This window comes from Adiantum capillus-veneris, chromosome 22, assembly GCF_014529385.1.
Source record: "Adiantum capillus-veneris isolate H3 chromosome 22, ASM1452938v2, whole genome shotgun sequence".
Lineage (NCBI taxonomy): Eukaryota > Viridiplantae > Streptophyta > Polypodiopsida > Polypodiales > Pteridaceae > Adiantum > Adiantum capillus-veneris.
In genome coordinates this window covers 15,222,352-15,243,907 of record NC_140952.1, presented here as the reverse complement: position 1 = coordinate 15,243,907, position 21,556 = coordinate 15,222,352, and the positions used below count along the sequence as shown (strand labels likewise).

At 43.3% G+C, this 21,556-nt stretch overlaps 1 protein-coding gene across 3 annotated transcripts in view; it reads right to left on the bottom strand.

The window, feature by feature from the left end:
* LOC147428952 (uncharacterized) overlaps positions 1-17,902 on the bottom strand; it is a 53,543-nt gene extending 35,641 nt beyond the window's left edge. Inside the window, exons 1-8 of one of the 3 annotated variants that reach the window (XM_086494895.1) lie at positions 17,726-17,902; positions 17,136-17,240; positions 16,906-17,029; positions 16,704-16,812; positions 9,624-9,699; positions 9,459-9,534; positions 3,443-3,525; positions 2,948-3,014 (exon numbers count right to left, since the gene is read on the bottom strand). In XM_086494895.1, the coding sequence (XP_086351021.1) occupies positions 2,948-3,014; positions 3,443-3,525; positions 9,459-9,534; positions 9,624-9,699; positions 16,704-16,812; positions 16,906-17,029; positions 17,136-17,240; positions 17,726-17,788 (703 nt within the window). In that variant the 5' untranslated portion in view covers positions 17,789-17,902. Of the gene's footprint in view, positions 1-2,947; positions 3,015-3,442; positions 3,526-9,458; positions 9,535-9,623; positions 9,700-16,703; positions 16,813-16,905; positions 17,030-17,135; positions 17,350-17,725 lie in introns of all 3 variants that reach the window. The other 2 variants (XM_086494896.1, XM_086494897.1) reach the window with 2 other exon arrangements.
* Between the last annotated feature and the right edge of the window lie 3,654 nt (positions 17,903-21,556).

Below are 21,556 nucleotides of genomic sequence, written 5' to 3'. Positions count from 1 at the left end.
CACAACCTTCTCTGGGTCAGGCACTAAACCTTTAGCAGACACCACATGGCCTAGAAGTGTGCCTTCAGTAACCAAAAAATGACATTTGTTAGGATTTAGCTTTAGGCGTGCCTCTCTGCACCTGAGGAAGACAGCAGAGAGCTGAGCGAGGTGTTCCTCTAGATTTTCCACTGGGGTTGAACATTGAGCACCTGAGAAGGTCGAAAAATCATCCATGAAGATGCGAAGATGATCCGTAAGCAGAGGGCAAACAATGAGATATACCGCCCTATTGAAAGAAGGTGGGGCATTTTTCAACCCAAAAGACATTCGAGTGTAGATAAAAGTACCCCAGGAAGTCACAAAGGCCGTTTTCAGCTGATCACATGGATGGATGCCCAACTGATTGTATCCACTAAACCCATCCATGAAACTGTACAATACATGCCCTGCTACATCTTCGAGCATACGCTCAGTGAAAGGTGTTGGGAAACCATCTGGGATAGTTACCTTATTCAGAGCAAGGTAATCTACGCACACACGGATTTTGTTGGACTGCTTCTTAGGTGCTATCACCATGGGTGATAACCACTCAAAGTGCTCCACACGTACAATGATCCCTGCCTCTTGCATTTTTTCTAACTCTGCCTTGACCACCTCAGCATACTTCAGGTTGAGCTTGTAAGCTCGGCCTCTTACAAGCTTAGCCCCTTCAACCAGAGGTATAGTGTGGACACCCAATTCTGGAGGAATCCCCTCTAAATCCTTGTAAGATCAAGCAAAAACATCTTTAAAAGAGTGTATGAAAGAGACTACCTGATTGAGTAATGCGGGATGCTCCCATAACCAAGCTGCTAACAGGTTGACTTCTCTGACCGGGTCCGGGGATGTAGCTGGAGAGGGTGCCTCTGAAGATGACAGGTGAGCTGCCTCTTGGAGCTTCAAGACATCATGTGCAGGTGTTTGATCGATTGGAAACTCTGCATACTCTTCTTGTAACCATCCCTGTGGGAGCTCCTCCAAGGGTAAATCTTCAGATGCAGACATGACAAAGTGCTTTTGTAGAGGGTCCGACTTCGGAGACGCTCCAGGAAGGGGGAAATCTTTGGCGAGTGCATGCAAAGGAGATTTCTTCCCCCTTCGGTGATGTGTTATAGGTTCCCCAAGACCGAGCGCTTCCATCGGCGGGTCATTCGAAGCATGAGAATTTGGGGCTGACACACTTACTTCTTCGATTGTTGTACTGTCCGCAGTAGGACTCTGGACATCTGTGTCCTCCTGAGGAGTGTGAAGAGAGAGTGTTATTGGCGGCACAGGTAAGTTTTGAATAGAGACCATGTAGCATGGCATCGATGTGGTAGCTTCCAACCACTGTAGTAGGTCCTCGTCATACCCGTCAGGTGGGATGGGCTGCTCAGGGTCGGGGTTGGACTGTACTGACGTCCAGTGTGAACCAGCCTAGACCAACTGTACTAACTATGTGTCCTATGAAAGTGACACTGTAGCCTACTACATCACATGGGAAACAAATATATTGAGCTTTGTGGACCCAGAGCTAGACTGATGTGGCAACTGCAGGTCATGGGGGTACCCACAGAGCTCATTTGGGGGATTATGGCTTTATACAGATCAGTTGTGGGGTAGGTACGCACTCCAAAGGAGATTTCTACCTTGGTTCACTCCACTGTTGGAGTGAAGCAGGGATGCCCGCTATATCCTACTTTGTTTGGTATGAATGTACATTATGAGCCTAGGGGACAGAGGAGAACAGCTAGCAGGGACATGGATTTCCACTTTGTTATATGCTGATGATATTGTGCTGATTTTTGACTCCCTAGAGGGAATGCAACACCATTTGGATGCCTTAACATGTGTTTACGGAGGATAGTGGATTGTCTATCAACCTTGGTAAAACCAAGGTTATGGTGTTTAACACCACACTGCAGTGGGTCAGGAGGTCAGCTCCCACATTTACCTATCAGCGGGAGATTGTGGAGTATACGGACTATTTCAGGCCAGCCATTACTGCTAGACAGACAGGTTCTGCAGCACAGTTTGGATCTCACCTTCACTAGAGGCACACTGATTGACCGTGCAATGCGCGCCTAGGGAGATCCAGGCCTCCACGATTACATAGGAGGGCATCCCAGCATAGACGAAGATTACAAAGGAGGATTCAGATTATTTTGGTGCGCCAAGCATGATACCCAGTCAAGTTTTTGATGATGGAGGACATCAAGGAGATCCGACAGTCGATGCTAGATTTACTCTGAGCTGGAGGATTATCCCCTTCTTAGTAGCTTAAGTTTCTTGCATCCCTCATTATTTTGTACCTTTGTATTGACTAGAGAGTCTCTAGTCTTTCGCCCACTTTCACTTTCACTACAACATTTTGTTTAGGATGTTAGTCTTTCTTTCAGCACACGGACTTTGTATTAGATTCACCAATTTGTAACTTGTTGGTCTCATAGGTCATTTTGGCCTGTTTGTAGACATTAATATATCATTCATTTCATTTCATTTCTCGTGCTTTCTCCCCTTGGTCTCTACGCTTCCGCATTGTCGACTTTGACACAAACATGGGGGAGAAGAATGAACGCCTCACATGCCACTATCATCACGGGTACAAGAGCTAAGAAGAGAAACTCGTAGACTTGGTTGACATGCTCTAATTGCTGTTAGATGAGGAATGAGGAATGAGGAATGATGAATGAAAATCAGAGCACACTGCTGCTATCTAGCTTTTGACTTCAGAAGCTCCTGTTACTGATGTAATTTTCTCTCTATGATTTGTTTGCTCAATAACATTGAATGCATGGTTCCTTGATATAATCCTTATAATAACTAACAAAAGAAACATGAGAAATCAACTTTTCACACTGAAAGAAACCAAAAAAATCTAAAACAAAAGCCAGAATGGTGGTGTTAAAAATAATTTTGTCAGGTTGAGCATGTAAAAGAGTCATACCTGCTTCGTCTTGAGATACCGTGATGATTGATCCTGTGATCATTCCAACTTTAAGAAGTCGTTGAGCCTGGTGCACATAAGTTTAACATCAGATGAAAGGTCACATAGATTAAACCACATTGAGTGCAAGCATCTACTCAACCACGCAGCACCTGCTATGATTTTAGGTATCAACAGAGTAGCTTTCACTTTTTACAACCAGCAAGATTAAAAGATTTAGAGAGGTGAATTTAAGGCTGGTTTGCCTAAAAATACTAAGAACAGTAAGCATGTGTGTGTGCATGGGAGCCTGCATGTGTGTATATGAAAAATAAATTTATCTACTCATTTATTCAGTTATGCATTCAGTTACAAATTACTTAAACTTATACCTATGTAGAAACAAGCATATGCATGAAGTAATCGTAAAATTTAAAGAAATCCTCTTTTGACAGCATAACTTCTTAGAATACAATGAAGCCTCTGGATATAAACAGCATTTGTGAGGGTTAATACCTCAGACCACAGCTGTTCAAAGGTGGAGCGTGTCAAAGTTGAAGCTGGTTGGTTCGGATGCAATCCAATAACAAAAAGCAATTCTGCAATGTACAACACAAAACAAAGGTTTAGAGATCAAAGTGACACCATTAATAGCTGCCTTCAACTGCATGCCACAAGGCTTTTCAAAATCCAAGCCTCAAGAAATGGTGTGCAGGCCTTGCCCACATAGTATTTACAAGAAAGGCGCATCTCCATTCCAAAACATAACAAACACCAATTAAAGTGTCTTATACTATGACATAAGATGCATGTTGCAATTGTCCCAAAAGTCACATATAAGCTTTCAGTTTGGGTCTCAAAATCAATCTTGCGATTGTGATATGGGAGAAAGTATGTATCCTCAACGCACATACCACATAGAGCACAGGTGAAAGGTCCACATGCTTTGGAAACTGGTACAGAATTTTTAATTCTTTCCATATTTAGAAAAAGAGTTTATGGGATAGGAAGAGGTATACACAATTGGTCAGAAAGACTATATACCTTCTTCTCATTCAAGTACTATCTTTTTTAAAAGACCCAAATTACACCAGAAAGTTGAAAGTTGTTTCATCATTTACTTCCAACATATAATTATTACTAAGAGAAATAACAAGATTCGAACATCTTACCATGAACATAATAACCTTCTCTTGGATTACACTCCTGCAGAATTATATCCAACAGGATTACACTCCCACTAATTTTTCTAGGACAGAGAATAGCAAGCTGGTGTTTGTGAGACTTTCAATCTTCCGGGTCCAGGTCTTGACCCACCTCCTCAGGTGCTTACAGCCAGGGAGGATGTGTCGATGGGCACTGGTACTTGAGTTTTTTCCCATTTTCTCTTTTGAATGTGGAGGCTTATATGCATATACAGCTTCTGCAGATAGGGCACGGTTGTGGAGTGCTATCTCCTCTTATTGTTGGCGTTCTAATGCATTTCTCTGTGGGGACTTTAATAATGCACCTAACCATGAAGATAATACTACCAGGCATTCTCACATGCTTCATACGGAACGGCAATCGTGGGATCAATTTATGATGACATGTAATGGGCTTGATTTGTGGCCCCTATCGCATGCGACTAATCCAGGATTCACTTTTCAACATAATGCTCAATCTATGTATCGCGCTCGGCTAGATCGTTGGTATCTTTTTCACATGCAACAATATGATGACTTTGTATGCGAGTTGAGGATTGATTATGCTATGTGTCTTTCGGATCATTTTCCTGTATACTTGAAGCTTCGTTTTGGCTCTTTTGATGCCAATGATCGCCTGCCCAAGAAGAGGCTTTTGCATGTCAATAATGCTTATCTCAAGCATGAGCCTTTTCGGGCTATGATTGTGGATACAATCCCGCCTTTGATCTCCCAGATGTATGTTGATATGGACATAGCCTGGTTCCGCTTTGTTATGCGTGTTCAATGTGTTATCAAGGATTATGACAGGGATTATTTGTCACAATTAAGGGAACAGGTTAATCAGGCGAAGGATGCTTGTAGCAGACTAATGCACTTGGCGAATCATTCTTCTCTTACTGACACTCAAGCAATTGAGTTGTTTTCTGTTGGCGCTGTGTTACGGCACAATGATGAGAGGAAATTGGCCAAATGGCACACTCGAGCTCGACAACAAGCTTTTGCAGATAAAGGATGTTCTTCTAAACAATTTTTCTGGCATTTGCATCACTCCAGGCAGTCTCAAGCTATACGAAGAGTTAAGTAACCGTCAAGGGAATGGACCTCCTCTTTACAAGAGCTAGCACTCGCCCTACATTCTCATTATGGCAAGATTTTTGAGGCCCTTTCTTCTCCCACGAGCGCAGCTTGTCAAGCGCGTCGCATGTTTCTATCACATGTTACTCCCATCCTTTTGATGCGGCAGGCTCAACACTTGGAGGCTGTTTTCATTGAGCCGGAATTGCATGCCAGCTTGCTTGATTTGGGTCGATGGAGGGCTCCTGGTTGGGATGGCCTCTCTGTGGAATTTTTCTTGTCCTTCTGGGATTATTTGAAGATGCCTCTGTTGTTTGTGATGAATACAGCTTGGGAACAGCAGGAACTGCCCTCCTCTTGAAAAGAAGGTTTGCTCAAGCTGATACCTAAGCATGCATTGTGCGAAGAATTCTCTCATTGACGGCCTATTACACTTATGCCTGTGGTATATAAATTAATGGCAAAAATGCTAGCTAACCGACTCAAGTGCTTTTTGCATGAAGGCTTGCATCAATCTCAATAGGGCTTCATTCCACGACGTCAAATTACTAATAACCTCGCGAATGTCATCATTGGTATGGAATATGCAAAATACACTCGACAGGATGTATTGGTCATGCAGGTTGACATTGAAAAGGCCTTTGATACTGTTCTTTGAGATTATATTGCGGGCACCATGCAACACTTGGGATTTGGGCCTAGGATATCCCGTGTCGTGCTGTTCTTGTATGCACACAGCACTTCTGCAGGCTTGCTGGATGGATCTCTTACAGAATCTTGACCTTTGGGACGGTCGGTGAGATAGGGCTGCCCTTTGAGTGCTCTGCTCTATGCGATTGCTACTCACCCCTTGTTTATGTATTTGGATTCCTTGACTTCCAGTGGCAGGCTACATGGCCTGTCTTTACCTTGGGGACAGCAATTTGTTAGTCAGGCTTATGCGGATGACTCTTTGTTTATGCCTCGTAATCACTATGATGATGTAAAACAAATTATGCATACTCTTCACTTGTTTGGATTGGCAGCGGGTCTCAAAGTTAACTTTTGTAAATCCAAGCTATTGCCTCTGAAGGAGTGTGACTGGCATAAGATATTATGGCCTAGGGAGATTGTTCCTCCACATGTTTTGGTTCGTCATTTGGGTTATCCGTTGGGTTGGAATGTATCGGCTATGCAAAATCTGGATTGGGTGCTCCAATGTCTACATTCCAAGTTAAATTATTCGAAACTGTCCACGTGGCCACTTCATGTACATCTCAGGTTTGTCCAATGCATCCTTGTGGCTTATGTGCAGTTTTACTTGCCTTTGTTATCCTGGCCTCGGTTGCGCTTGCAGTCCCTCATGTCCAATATTTTAGAGCATTTTTGGCGGACCTCGTCTACCAAGAAGGGTCTTCGGCTTCTCTCTATGGACAAGCTGTGTTCTCCCAAGCGGCTTGGAGGGTTAAATATTTTGGACTTGCGACGTCATCTTTTGGCCCGGAAAGCTATGCTGTTGCCAGTCTTGGTGGAGCAGCAGCAACCTGGGTTCTCATGGTCACACATTTGTGTACACACATTGTCACCCCAACTTTTGGTCATTGGCAACCGACTTATTGGGATGTTGCTTTTTAGAAGCTTTAAGGACACATTCCTGGATGTCCCTTTACTTCTTCTCTCATTGTTGATTGGAAAGTTGTCACTTCGCATTTGGCTTGGAATGGTCGACCATCCGCTGTGGGTAATTCTCTTCGTTTGGAGAGTCTGCATTGGAGCAGGGCCTTCGCTTCGACTTTGGTTCAACGGTCTCCTCGCCATATTTTTTTGCCCAAAAAGGAATCTATCAGGTGCATCAGGTGCTTGATGGCTCGGGTTATGTTATTTCGTTCGCTGATGCAGTGTCCGGCTTTCGGTTGGGTCCTCACTATTCTTCTCTTTGGCGAAAAATTCAAAGGATGCTTGCTGATTACTCACCCATTCCTCCTTTGGATGTGGACTCTCGCTTCTCTGATTGGAATCTGGCTACGACTAGATTGGACTGCATCTCAGCTGGCAGTGTATATGCCATTCTTCAATCTGATATATGGATTTTGCATCATGGTAATCGGTTGTGGTTGCTCTCCAAGTCATCCTTGTGGTGGCAACACACAATGTCTCGTATTTGGCAGAGTCATCTACCTTTGAAGGAACGGGTTTTCTTGTGGCACTGCTTGGTGGGAGCTCTACCTGTTGGCAGTGTGTTAAATACTCGGCATATTGCACCTTCCCACTGCCCCAGATGCCTTGAAGCTGAGGAGACCGTGCCACACTTGCTATGGCGTTGTCGCCACTCCAGAGCCTTCATTCGGCAAGTGTCGACTGCTCTTCGGCTCTGTTTTCCTTCCGGCTCTTTTCACAGACGCTTTTTGGCTTTTTGAAGTGCTTCGGTCATCGCATTCTCAGTTTGCGGTGTTCTTCACCTGGGTCAGATTTTGGACTCTGTGGGACATCTGGCACCATAGGAACTCCTTAATGTTCTAAGGCACCTATGTTGACCCCTTCCCCTATTTCAAATCATCTCTTGGTGAAGCACTACATTTTGCTCATGATGTTGGAGACATCACTCTTGATGCCTATAGGATTTATTTTGACTGTTTCTAGCTTTCGGAGCCTTATAGTGCTCAGATTTTTGTATCCCTTTCTTTTCGTGGGTTTTCCTCGCTTTGAGGTTTCCCACTTGTAAAGTAATCAAAGCAGATTTACAAAAAAAAAAGGTTTGCGAGAGTTGCATGAAGACCCATGTTCTATACTCAATGGCATCTCAAGTTGTTTCAATTATTTATTATCCACTCCATTTAATTAATTCGTTAACTTTTGGTTGTGTGGACATTCACTTATTTTAGTTCTCCTTTCCCTCAACTTAGCTATAGGGATTTTGGGCTACTACGAAGATCATTCATGTCATTGCAGATAGGTGCAAAAATGTCTGTTCACAGTTAACAACCCCACCATTGCCCTCTAGCCAAGGCAGACATGTTTTTTCAATCAGGAAAGCTTGTTATTTCCAGCCCTCTCCCTGCTCCAAAACAGCACCATCAATTTTCTACAAACTCAACTAAGAAGACATCCTGACTCGCAATGCTCTAATCCAAGCCAAGAGACACTGCGGGGAATGCAAAAATGTCACCAGCTGGGTTTGCAAGTAAAGAGACCAAGAAGAAAAAGGAAAACAGACAGATGAATAGTCAGCATTTGATTATCTCCCTCGAGGCCTCGTATAATCTTCACAGGAGTGTCTCCTTGTGGTTTAGGTTCCTCTCTCTGAACTATCTGTTCTATGCATCGCATGAAAAGAGTTCACTCTCCTGTGATTAAGAACTTGGTTGTGGCTTAACTAAGTAGTTTCAACTCACCTACATGGTCTTGGAGGTAATAATTATCATACCCAACAAACACAAACTCTTTTAAGTTCATGTGTGATATCATTACTGTCTCTGCAACAACCAAAGAGTAGTCAATGTATAATGGTTTACATACCTCCATAAGAGGCATATGTCTGGAGACATAGCAATGGCACAATCAACCTGCACCTATGGGAGTCATTAGATAAGACTGTGGATACTCAACAATAGCACTCATGAAACTACTGGCATGTAGCTCTTCAGAAAAAATCTTGTTTGTGTCTCCATAATAGTGACAACTACATTGAACTTAGAGTGAAGGGGTCACCCATGTTGTGAACCTCGCCTCCACTCTGTGAAGGAACACTTTGAGCCCTCTGCTCTCTCTTAGATTTCTACAAGCATTGGCTGACTGTAGATAGGTAGACTAGTCAAAAATATTCCTTGGTGTAGCAGCAATCTAACTCCCACTGTCCAACCCCACAACCCCCCAACCCCCGGCCGTCTCCTCAAAAAGAAAATAAAATAATAAAACCCAAAAATTGGCATATCTTATCCTGACATTCAATAGAATCAAGATGCATAGTGACACATCGCACAAGAGCTGTAAAAGTATCTTGTGACTCACATGGCACGCTAAAAGTCAAAGACGTAACTCTCAGGAGCATTGACACATACTCAGGCAGATGATGATGAATGTGATCCAGTGTCACTTCATTTTCCAGATGATGAGTGAGGAGGACCATTAACCCCAACTAATTTGACGGATTATAAATGCAATCGGCATTTCACTTCTAGGTTCTAGGTTCTGAGTAATGGGGTCCAAGGGACATATGACCTATTATATCAATAATCAAAATCTTTGAAGTGCAAATAAACTCCCTTGATTTCTAAAACCACTTTCTAAATTACCTGTTCGATAGATGTTTCCAATACCAGCTACTAATGATTGATCCATCAAAACAGCTCCAATCTTCTTTTTGCTTTTCTGCAAAATAAATACATCACCCAATTGAGGAACTGGATCGAGACAGAAAGAAACGTTGTGCAGAAAACATGGAATCTTGATAATACCACCTGCAAATTAGCCCATAGACGCTCCTTATCTCCATCTGTTCGCAATGGGTCTGGTCCAAGGCATTCAACCTTTTTCCTAAAGCAACCAATGGAACATAGGCACACAATCTTTAATCAGCTGGAATTGCATCTTCTATGAGAGAGACCAAAGCATACATGTAAGGTGCTGGGTTTCTCACACAATCCATGATATATATGACAAGTATTCAATTATAGGGGCTAGCTTAAGCAAACTATGTGATTCATTTATTGCAACAATACAAGTTTAAAGTACTATATGAAACTTTATTTTATGTCGGCAAAAAGCCTCAAAACGCCTTAAAGACCTATGAGACCAAAAAAATACACCATTTCTGTATGATACCAGATTTCAATGTCTAATACCAAAGACTAAGGTTTAGAATGCTAAATGTGTAAAAAACAAGTGAATAAATGCAGCCAGCTGATAGGATATCTCGCAAAGCTTGATCTCTTGACTAGGCTGTTACTATAGGTAGTCGAGACCATCACATACACCCTTTTATATATACCAAGATGTATCCAGGATAAGCCCAGATTCACACTTAACGGAAAGTGCAAGGTATAGACTCACGGTAGTCACCCACAAGACAACATAACCATCAGCTCCATCATGCATAGCATTTGACCATATACTACGACATCCCCACTCACGTCGCCAGGGCCCAATAGTGGGTGTAGAACTAGGTACCAATATATGCTCCCACACACCCACATCACACACACACACACTTTTTTTTTTTTGTAAATCTTTGGGATTAATTTACAAGTGGGAAACCTCAAGGCGAGGAAAACCCACAAAAAAGGTCAGACACAATAGCATGAACACAAAAGTGTTCATCATCGAAAAAGGACTAAAAGCATTCATAGGAAAGCTAATACATGTCTAAAGTGACATCACCAACCTCCCAGGCAAAGCGCAAGGATTGCCTAAGGGAAACCGTGAAGAACTGAAAGGGATCTACATCAGCATGAGAGAACATGCAGCTGTTGCGCTGACACCACAGAGTCCAAAAAAGCCCAAAATCTAACCCACGTCAGGAAAACTGCAAATCGTTGTAAGGAGGCCGGGAGAATGCCAAAAGCCCAAAACCGTTTGTGGAAGACCGCAGAAGGGAATCGGAGTCGCATACCAGCTGCTATACGGCAAAGAAATCCTCGAGAAATGCAACAATCCCAAAGGAGGTGACTGACAGTCTCTTCTGTAGCCGAGCAACGAACACAACAAGAGGAGTAGATGCGACATGCACAGAGCACGGAGCCCTAGAGGAGCACGCCAAGCAAGCATCCCCAAAGAAACGATCGTTCCTTCAAAGACAGGTGGCTCTTCCAAAGGGAAGAAAGTGCTTTTTTCCACCAGATAACAAGCTTATGCATTGACCATAATGCATTGTAATGATCAGCAATCCATGGCTGGGGTAGAAGAAGAGCATAAACCTTGCTAGCAGACATGGCCTAAAAGGGAATATCCTGGAGACACCAATCAGCCATACATTCCCCAACAGGCAAAGGTTGAACAGGCAAAACCTCAGCCAGCATGTGCTGAATGTCTCTCCAAAACTGATGGTAATGCAGAACGACAACGAGCGGCAAGAGGAAACTAGAAAGTGTAACCCGCCTCACCAACCACATCACCAACCAGTCGAATGCCACGACAAGAGAGAAAATATGCCTGGCGAGACGAGCAGTCTACCAAAGAAAGACAGAAGACCCAACTCCAATGAAGACTCTCCAATCGAAGCGAGTTTCCCTCCTGGTGCTGACGACCATGCCAAGATAAGTTGTCATGTGACACATCCAACCCTATGTGTCTATGGACAAGCTACAGTACGACAAGGGTTCCGTCAGTCCAGTCAGTCTAGATTAGAAGTGTTCTAACACTTTTGTGAGTCTGTTCGCAGACCGTGCATGCCCAGACACTTAGCGTAGATGCATATCCTCTGGTTGCACACAGCATGATCATAAGCATTCCCATCAGAATCCTTCAGTGGAATTTTCCAGTGCATATTTAGCCTATTTTCCCTATTTTTGACATTTTTCACTTACTATTTTTAAGTGACTTTTGTTGGAAAGTAGGTAGGGCAAATTGAGTAAGTTTGTATATAAGCAAACCTAGACTAGCACTAATTGGCAGAAGAGGCAGCACGAGCACCTTGCTCAACATGCAACTTCTCAGCAAGACCAAGCCTTGGCGTTTCTCCTCCAAGCAAGACACCCAAGCCCTAGCGTTTTTGCTTCACAGCATAAAGCTAGCGTTTTTGGATCGGATCAGCCCTAGCGATATGGTGCACAGCAGATCAGCCCCGGCGCCATCACGACACAGCAGATCAGCCTAGCGTTTTGCATTTGCAGAACAACCGACGACAGATTTGCAAATTTTCAGCCCTAGCGTTTTTGCATCTGCATCATAACCCGATGTTTTGCAGATTCACCGCAACGGAACATCAAGAAACCCCAGCGTTTTCAGTTTTCAGCCCTTAGACACCGCAGACCAAGTCCCGAACCTCGCAGATCTCACCTTCCCACAGCAGTTCCTCGCCGCACGGTCAGTTTCCGCAAGGTTTACAGTTTCAGCCCGGAAAACGCAGATTTCAGCATCTGTGTTTTCAGCGCGTCGTCGTCGCATCGTCGCCATCGACATCGTCATCGACACAGAGTCACAATTCATGTCACGTGACACATCCCAACCCTACGTGTCCGTGGACAAGCTACACCACAGCAGGGTTCAGTCAGTCCGATCAAGTTAGATTAGCAATGATCTGGCACTTTTGTGAGTCTATTCGTAGACCGTGCATGCCCAGTCACTTAGCATAGATGCATATCCTCCGGTTGCACACAGCATGATCATCGGAATTCCCATCAGAATCCATTAGCATCAGTTAGGGAAATTTTCCAGTGCATTTAGCCTATTTTCCTATTTATTGGTTATTTTCACTTATTATTTTTAAGCGACTTTCCAACAAAAGTAGGTAGCGCAATTTTGCTAAGTTAATATATAAGCAAACCCAAGTTAGCACTTTCTGGCAGAAGAGGCAGCAGGAGCTTCCTGCTCAACGGGCAACTTCTCAGCAGTACCCCCCCTCATGACCCCCCATCGCCATACCTCCCATCACCTTGGCGTTTTTCATAGAGCATCCTCGCCCTGAAGTTCTCCCCCCCTTCTGACGTTAGTCCCTTGCAGATCAGCCCGCCCTCGGTGTTTTTCCCACGACAGAACCACATCAGCATTAGCATTTTTGCTACACTTCAGCCAGTGTTTTTCTTGCCAAAAACGCCAGCCAGCCAACAGCAGATTTTCAGCGTTTTGTTTTCAGCATCTCAGCGTTTTTGATCTGCAGTTCAGCCCCTTGAAGAAACGCAGATTTTCAGCCTCAGACTCCGTAGCAGATTCCCCCCAAGTTGGTTGCAGATGCTTCCCCATTTTCAACCATAAAAACGCAGCCAAAACAGAGAATTTCAGCCACCAAACAGTCCCTAAAATCAGCAGATAAAGGATCTCAGATTTCAGCCATCAAGTCGCCGTCGTCATCACCGTCATCGTCATCGGCATAGTCCCATTGCATCAGTCCATAGCATTCACATTGTACACCTTTGTGCAATCAAAGAATAGACCACTCTCGCCGACGAGAGTGGGGCCTTCAGAGGAGGGTTTTACAACCTCTCAGGTGTCGTATCTCTTCTATCTCCTTCTCTCAGTCTCATTCACTTGCACGCACAATCCATTCACTTTGTTCGTGATCATAGCACTCTCCATAAGACGGAAAGCTCTCTCTTTCCCTAAGAACTAAAAGGAACCTTGAGCAATAAAGATCACTAATCTTGAGAAAATACAAAATTCATTCCGCTGCACCTTACATTGGTATCAGAGCTTTGGAAGTGTTCTACATTACTCAAGGAAAGAACCACAAGATTTTTTTTGCTTGTTGCGATCGCACGAACCCAAGTTTACTTGGGCGTGGTGATTCCTAATCGTGTTTTGTTAAAGAGTGACAAGAATCCCAAGAAATAAGGGCTTGTCCAGCCTCCCCTTGTGTCTCTTTTCACTCATTGAGAGCGGACCGTGCACTTAGCGGCCGACCAATCGACATGAGGTGGGAAAAAGCAACCTTGGTGTGAGCGCAAGGCCGCCAAGGGGTGCGCCCGCAGAAAGGAGTAGAACTCGGGTAAAGAGAAGATCCTTCTTCAACGCGATTTGCAAGCAAAAGAAAACCTCAAGAACCCCAAGAACCCAAGACCCTCAAGACTCAAGAACCTCAAGAACCCAAGATTCTCATGAATCAAGGACCTCAAGAACCTCAAGACCCTCAAGAACCCAAGTTCCTCGCGAGCTTAAGACCCCAAGATCATAGTGCATGGTCGTCACCCGAAGCGGCATGGATACTTTGCATTCAGGTGATGAGCATGAGAGAGGCGACGAAGGATTCTCCCCACCAGGAAATTTTTCCAACCCTCCTCCTTCGCCATCTACGCCAGACCCTATGGAGGCAATGATGAAGCAGATGATGGCCATGATGGATAGACAGGAAGCCAAGCTCCACAGCACCCAATTATTATAAATCTTACATAGTTTTCATGCTCAAGAGCTCAAAGCTCACGCTTTAGCCACTAATCAAGCTGCTATCCATTTCTCTCTCCCGTAGCCGTGATAATCAGCAGCGATAACTATCTTAATCTCTCGCCACAGCCTCAAGCCATATATCTCTTATAATTAATCTAAAATCTTTAAGCTTACTTACCTTCCACTAATACCATAAGCTCTTGCTCTCTCTCACGTTTACGGAGCATAAAAGAGGATCAGGAGGGGCATAAAGGAGGAAAGGAGGAAAAGCATCAAGGAGCTTTAAGGAGGGAAGAAGAAGAAAAATTAAAGCACGAAGGCCAACTTAAAAAGTGTTAGTAGTGCCGGCTAAGTTCTGTAATTAAGTTCCATGTCAATTATACTTTATCAATTTAAAGGAGTCAAGATGTCGCTTGTAAGCTTTCAAGGTGTCTGTTCAGCCCATTGTTTCATGTTGTACATCTTTCTCTCACACTTTTCCCACAGCAAGCAGCACGGTGCTGACTCGGCTCACCTTGCGAACCCATATCCCCTGACATCTTTGGTGAACTCCACGCGAAGCAAGCTAGGGTAGGAAAATTTTGATGAGGAAGATGACTACATCGCAAGAGGCAAAGATGCCAAATGATGCAGCAATTTGTGGCAACAGCAGGCTTCCCAGCAACATCGTAACCTGCATGAGCAGATTCATAAAGCTCGACACGCCACGAATAAATTACAGCGGTTTGAAGGCTGAGACATCTCAAAATTTTGCCGCATATATGAGCAATCTATGGAAGATAATGGGATAGATTATCAAAATGCAGTAGAAGGGTTTCACTTGATTGCAGTGCCTAAACTTGGGGCTAGAATTAGAGAACTAAAGGCGGCACAAGCACCAAATGGGCATGAGTTTAGAAAAGCTTTGCAAGAGGAGTTTGTTCTTGAAAATTCTTCGAGAGTAACTAAACGTAGCTTTATGAAGTGGGTGCAGAAGAAGAATAAGGACTTCTCTGCGTGAGAACTACTACGGAAATTTAAAAGAAAAATTTGAAATTATCTAGGGTAGAACAACATTTGTTGAAGCTCAAGCGGGTTGAGCTATTTATCCAAGCTACTGATCCACGACATTAAAGGAGTTTAGTGCAACTACTTGAAGACTCAACAGGTGAATTGGATTCAGCCTCTGATTGGAAAATAGTTTTTGAAGCGGTTAATACCATGAAGCGGCAGATAAGCTGATTGTGGTCTATAATGCAGGCACAGTTCAAGAGGAGCTTTAAGGAGGGCAAAAGGAGGAAAATTCAAGCACGAAGGCCAGCTTAAGGAGTGTTAGCAAAGCCGTTAACGGCTAAGTTCTGTAATCAAGTTCCATGTCATTTATATTTTATCGATTTAAAGCAATCAATATGTCGTTTGTAAGCTTTCAAGGTGCCTTTTGAGCCCATTGTTTGGTGTTGTGCATCTTTCTCTCACACTTTTCCCACAGCAAGTAGCCCGGTGCTGACCTGGCTCACCTTGCGAGCCCATATCCCCCGACAATGTGCACATTGCACTTAGCCACATGGACAAGCTATTGCTCAGGTCAGCGTAAGTCTTAGTTAGGGATCTAGCCTGCCACTTTGTGAGCCTCTCAGAGGACATGCATGATCAGACAAGTCATAGTTGCATACCCTCACTTCCACAATACAGTCACTTAAGCATATAGCATATGACCAGTCCCTTAAGTCGTTTATTAATGTGACTTTGACAAGACATTTATAAAAGAAAGTAGGTAGGGAAAATGGCTAAAAAACCTATAAAAGAGTCACTTGGCCTTCAACTTTTAGATATATTAGAACCCAATACCCGCAAGGGCATCCAACGCCCACAGCACCCGAGGATCATCAGCATCCATCGTTTTAACATCAGTTCAGCCAAGTGTTTTGCATCAGATCAGCCCAGCGTTTTTGCATCAGCTCAGCCCAACGTTTTACATCAGATCAGCCCAGGATCTTTACACTAGATCAGCATCAGAATCAGGATTTAGCATTCAACATTCTCAGCATTTGTGCAAGTAATTAGAGCAAGTACTTGCTCTGACAACAAAGCAAGGGGGCCCTTGAGGGTGGTTGGGACCCAACATGCGGTGTCATCCCTCTCTCTCTCTCTCTCTCTCTCTCTCTCTCTCTCTCTCTCTCTCTCTCTCTCTCTCTCTCTCTCTCTCTCTCACACACACACATTGTGTTCAAGTGAAGTAAAGTAACCTTGTGTTTGTGCGAAGTACTAGATCTGAGTTAAAATCCATAAACCCTTTCGTTGCACCTAACAATGCTTTTCATGTTCATCATCAATATTGGTCTTCTAGCCTTTGTAATAATTGTTTGATTGGTCATTTAACCCTCGACAGTTCTTTTTGGCAATCGATCGAATTACAAATCACCAAAAAAATTGTGCATCATACAAGAAAGGTCATACAGCAATGCCATGCAAACAACAAGAAAGCTTAGTAGAACATTCATGTGCATAACGACAAGCATTTCTACCTGTAAAATTCAAGGCCTCCATAATTGCAAACGTTGGCACTTAAATGAGCCACGACACTCATTTTCTCAGCAACCAACCTCAGCCGTGTTGCTGGACGTGGCTCTGGGCCTAGGGAAATTTAAGGAGATATGGAATAAAGAAAAGTAATTTTAACAATTTTTATCTTCTTCAAAGAAGGGTTTGAAAGTGCATACACCCTACCAGGGGCAGTGTACGTTTGAAAAGATCCAGACATTCCAAAATGAATGTGAACAACTGTGACACTTTCTGGAAGATGTTGCAGCTCGGTTTCATTGCCGTTGGCAGGCTCCAAGCATGTAAAAAACTTGAAAGAAATTGCAAAGAACAAATTAATCTTGAAAGACATTACAGAGAACAAAATAGTGCAATTAAGCTTTTCACCCAAGAAGAAGACGTCTACAAAAACTTACGTAAAATATATTTTTCCCATGCGCTTCAATAAGGACCAACACTTGGCCGTCGATCAAAGCTGCTCCATCTCTGAATTTTCCGTTGGGAGAGGATGCTTTTACCCTCTTCATAAACATAGAAGTGGGATGTCATTGCACCACGCCAGAGTTATAACATTCAAATGGCATACGTAGCAATTGCTTTTTGTGGATGGTTGATGTTGGTGACAGACAGCTCCACATCAGCAAAACGACATCTTATTTAATGTATTTCAAGACCAGTGTCAACAGCAATTAGCAGCCTTTGGTAGTAGATATTACAGCAGTGATAAGCATCTAAACCTACGAGTGCTCATGCACACATCCACCAAGTAAGCACATTTTTGATATACTGGTATGAAATGCTAAGGAAACTCGGAAGCAATGCAGAGGCAAAGCATCTCTAATAAACCACTCCTCTGGAATCATGCTGGCAAACAATCTGTCTGTGTATACATGCATTATAAAGTATGATGCTGTGGATACAAAGGCTACATTTGCCCATTTAGGTTTACCCGAGAAACACGTGCTTTGACAAGCTTACAGGCATTGAAATTACGGAGTAGAAGTACCTGGCCAAGGAGTAGCTTCCTATGCGCAATAGCAACACGGTGCACTCCAGGACCCTCCACCATTCTCTCTCTCTCTCTCTCTCTCTCTCTCTCAGAGTGAGAGAGTTCTCGTTCAGCAGCCACCAGTTTGTCTGGCAAACAAAATTGAGGTGGTGGCGGGTAGTGGAGACGCGGAGAATGAATTGAGGGATATAAACACGGTGGAAATGGTGGGCCACTACTCAATGTGTGTGTTTAGAAAAAATGTTCTTTTTTTTTTCGACGACACATAAGAGGGCCCACAGGGGGAGGTGCTTATCCCTTCCAAATATTAGCCATGTTACATGGTCAGGCAAGGGCCACGTACCATCGGGCAAGAGTCACATGTAGGCATCACCATGGCCACGTAATTGATGCACCATGTGTTGAGAACGACGGAGATTGCTCGTAGCAACTAGCTAGGAACCTCCTCCTCGGGTGACCCACCCCCTAGGAGGAGGATGCACTCGAGTGTCCAAGGGCAAGAGCCCTAACAACATGAACACCAGGTGAGCACAAGGTGTCCCTCTAGAGTGTGACACAACGGGGGATTTGAACCCACAACCCGTAGGTTGAGAGGCCAAAGGCTTACCCTTCTTTTACTAAGTCTAAACTAAATAAAATTGATGACATTATATAAAAAAGTAAATGAAATTTCAAGAGGTAGCTCTCAAAGTTTGGTCTTGAGGGTGCTCTGCTTATCGTAATAGGAAAATAAACGTCAACTATCTCTTAGAGTGGCCAACATATACATAAGACAATGCTTAGTTAATGCCCCCTATTAGACAATGGTTAGTCAATGTCCCTTTACACGAAAATGGAAGAAAGAAGGTTTTCCATCATTAACCTTGGCATGTGGCAATTTTCCACAAACTTTATCCAATAATCCACAATTGCTCCCAATGTTTCCATGCTTTACTAAGGCCTTATGTAGGCCAAATCACACACATGCATGCACTCACACTCGTTGGAGCACGAGCTTTATTGCTAGCACTATTGGAGGCATATGCTAATGCAACAATTATGGATTTGGTGGGACACTGTGGCCCCAAATCTTATTTCTGTTTTGTTAAAAAAATGATTTAAAACAAAAGATACAAAGACAAGTCCCCAAAGGTAAAGAAAGGGAATGGCATATATACAAGGGGAGAGGCATGCTTACAAGAGAACCAAAAGCTAAAGTAGCTAGAGGAAAAATCATGAATGATCATCTGTCTTTTGGGAGCATGCATGAGAGAGCCATTTCTACTGCCAAAAGTACTCTGAATAGCTTCCAACTTCATTTGCAACCACCTTTTGGGAAGAAAGATCTTAATGGTTTTTGACACATCGAACCTTGAAAGAGGTAGGGGAGAGGTAGGGGATAACAATTGGGTTCCTTTGGAACTAGATATATCACATCACAATACTTTTGAGAGCATGCCACATTGGAATGTCGAGGCCTTTACATTCCTCAAGTAAAATCTCTCTCCAGGAGAAGGGTTGTGGATGATGAGATAAGCAAGCCTTATGAATTTCTTTGATGAACACTAACTTGTATTGATAAGAAAAGAATAGATGGCCGATAGGCTCCTCTTCAATTAAACATCTAGGACAATTATGTTACCATATACATGTGGTAGTGATGTGTGTGAACACACTTAGGACTGCCGGGGTACTTTTTTCCTCTTTAGGAGGTTTTTTTCCCCATGCATTGTATATACGCCCATCATTCTAGGGCTATCTATCTTTCCATTGCACACTAAGTAATACACTCTCTGTTGTGTGCCTTGAGCTTCTTTCGTCTTCTCCAAGATGTGTGTGTTTTCCTGCAACACTAATTCCAACAATTGGTATCAGAGCAGGTTACGTCCTCTCGGGCTTAGTCGCCAGCATCTCCACCATACACCTACTCACTTTCTTCGATTTTTGTGAAATTTGGCGAGCGTTCGCATACTCATTTTGGCCTCCATTTCCACTACAGACAGTATTGCATAGGCTATTTCGTCATTTTGTGAGGAAATTTTTGTCAGTGCCATTTTGTGCATAACAGGTCCCTTACAGTCTTCTACGGTTTATGCTATATAGCACGTGTTGTTCCTACTTTATTTCTCCTCTTTTTGGGCAGTTTTCACATCAGGTGCAACATTTACCATGGCTGACAACAACACAGATGTGTTCAAGATGTTAGCTCCTTAGGACAAATTGAATGGGGGCAATTACCCTATGTGGGCTTATATGATGCAACATGTTCTTGTGTCCAAGGGCGTCTGGAATATTGTGCAGGGCATTGATGTACATCCTGGTTCTGAGGATACAGGCGATGTTGAGGATGTTGCAGGTCTTGCTGCAAGGATTGCTGTTATTAGAGTTGTTTTGCCTATAGAAGAACAAGCTCGTTGGGATGTAAAAGATGTGCACGCTCTTGCATTGTCTGTGAAGTGCACCATTACTCCTCACATTCGTTCAACGAAATTTGCAAAAACATGCTTGGGATATTCAGGCTGGTCTTTATGCAAGTCAATGAGGCTAAAATTGCATTGCTACGTAAAGAGCTGGAATCAAAGATTATGCATGAAGAAGATGACATGGACACTTTCCGTGTTGGTGTCAAGGATATCAATGAGCAACTTATTTCTTCAGGTGAAGTCATTTCAGACAGTTCCCTTGTGCAAACTGTCCTTAATGCCTTGCCAGACACTTACCAGACTTTTGCTAGTACTTTGAGACTTTTGACCCAAGGAAATCCTGAAGTTGTCAAGTTTGATGCATTGTGCACATTGTTGTTGCAAGAGTCACTTTCTAGAAAAAACAGGACTAGACAGAGTGCAGTTGAACAGTTTTCTATTGCTGCTCAAAGAAAGGGTGGTAACAGCAATGTAGCCACTTCTCATGGTTCTTCTGCGAGTGGAAAATCACATGTTCCTAATGCTTCTGCTGGGAGCAATTCGTTTGGAATTTTTGGTGATAAGGACAAAAAGAAGATGCGTTGCCATTATTGTAAAGCTAATGATCACTTGATCAAGCAGTGTCCTAAGTTGAGGGCCAAAGAGGCTAAGAAGAAAAAGGGTGGTTCCACTGCAAATGCTGGTTTCACTACAAATGCAGCTATTGTTGAGTCTTCCGTGAAAGGAGACTGTGATGCTGATGTTGATGCAGAATGGGCTTTTAGTGCAGAGTGTAAATATAATCTTGTTGTCCATGATGCATGCATGTCAATTGCTGCAGATTCACATGTGTGGTATTTTGACAGTGGTGCTACAAAGCACATTACCTCACATCGTGATTTGTTCACCTCTCTTGTGTCTGTCCCTCACGGGAATTCAGTTACTTGTGCCAACAATGCCTCTTATCCAATTCAGGGAGTTGGAAAGATTGTGCTTACTGCTACAAATCGCAGTTCTTTCACACTTGTTGATGCACTCTATGTACCTGGGATCAAGAAGAATCTTTTCTCTATATCTGCACTTGCTAGACTTGGTCTTGTAGTCAAATTTGTGGATGACAGATGTACAGTACATCTCAATTTCGGTGATGAAATTGTTGCATATGGCATTTTTTGTTGTGGGCTCTATAAGCTCACTTTGTATGACAAGTGTGGGTAGAATTTTGCAAATGCAATTGCGGATTCAAAGACTATTTCAGATGCAAAACTTTGGCATGCACGTTTTGGTCATCTCAATTTTGTCAGTTTACTGCGTTTGCAAAAATCTGATATGATTTCTTCTTTTCCACCTCTTGAAGCACCTGTCAAACATGTTTGTGAAGGTTGTATTTTGGTTAAGATGCAGTGTTCGAAGTTTGCAAAGGATGGTTCAGTTAGGGCCACATGCA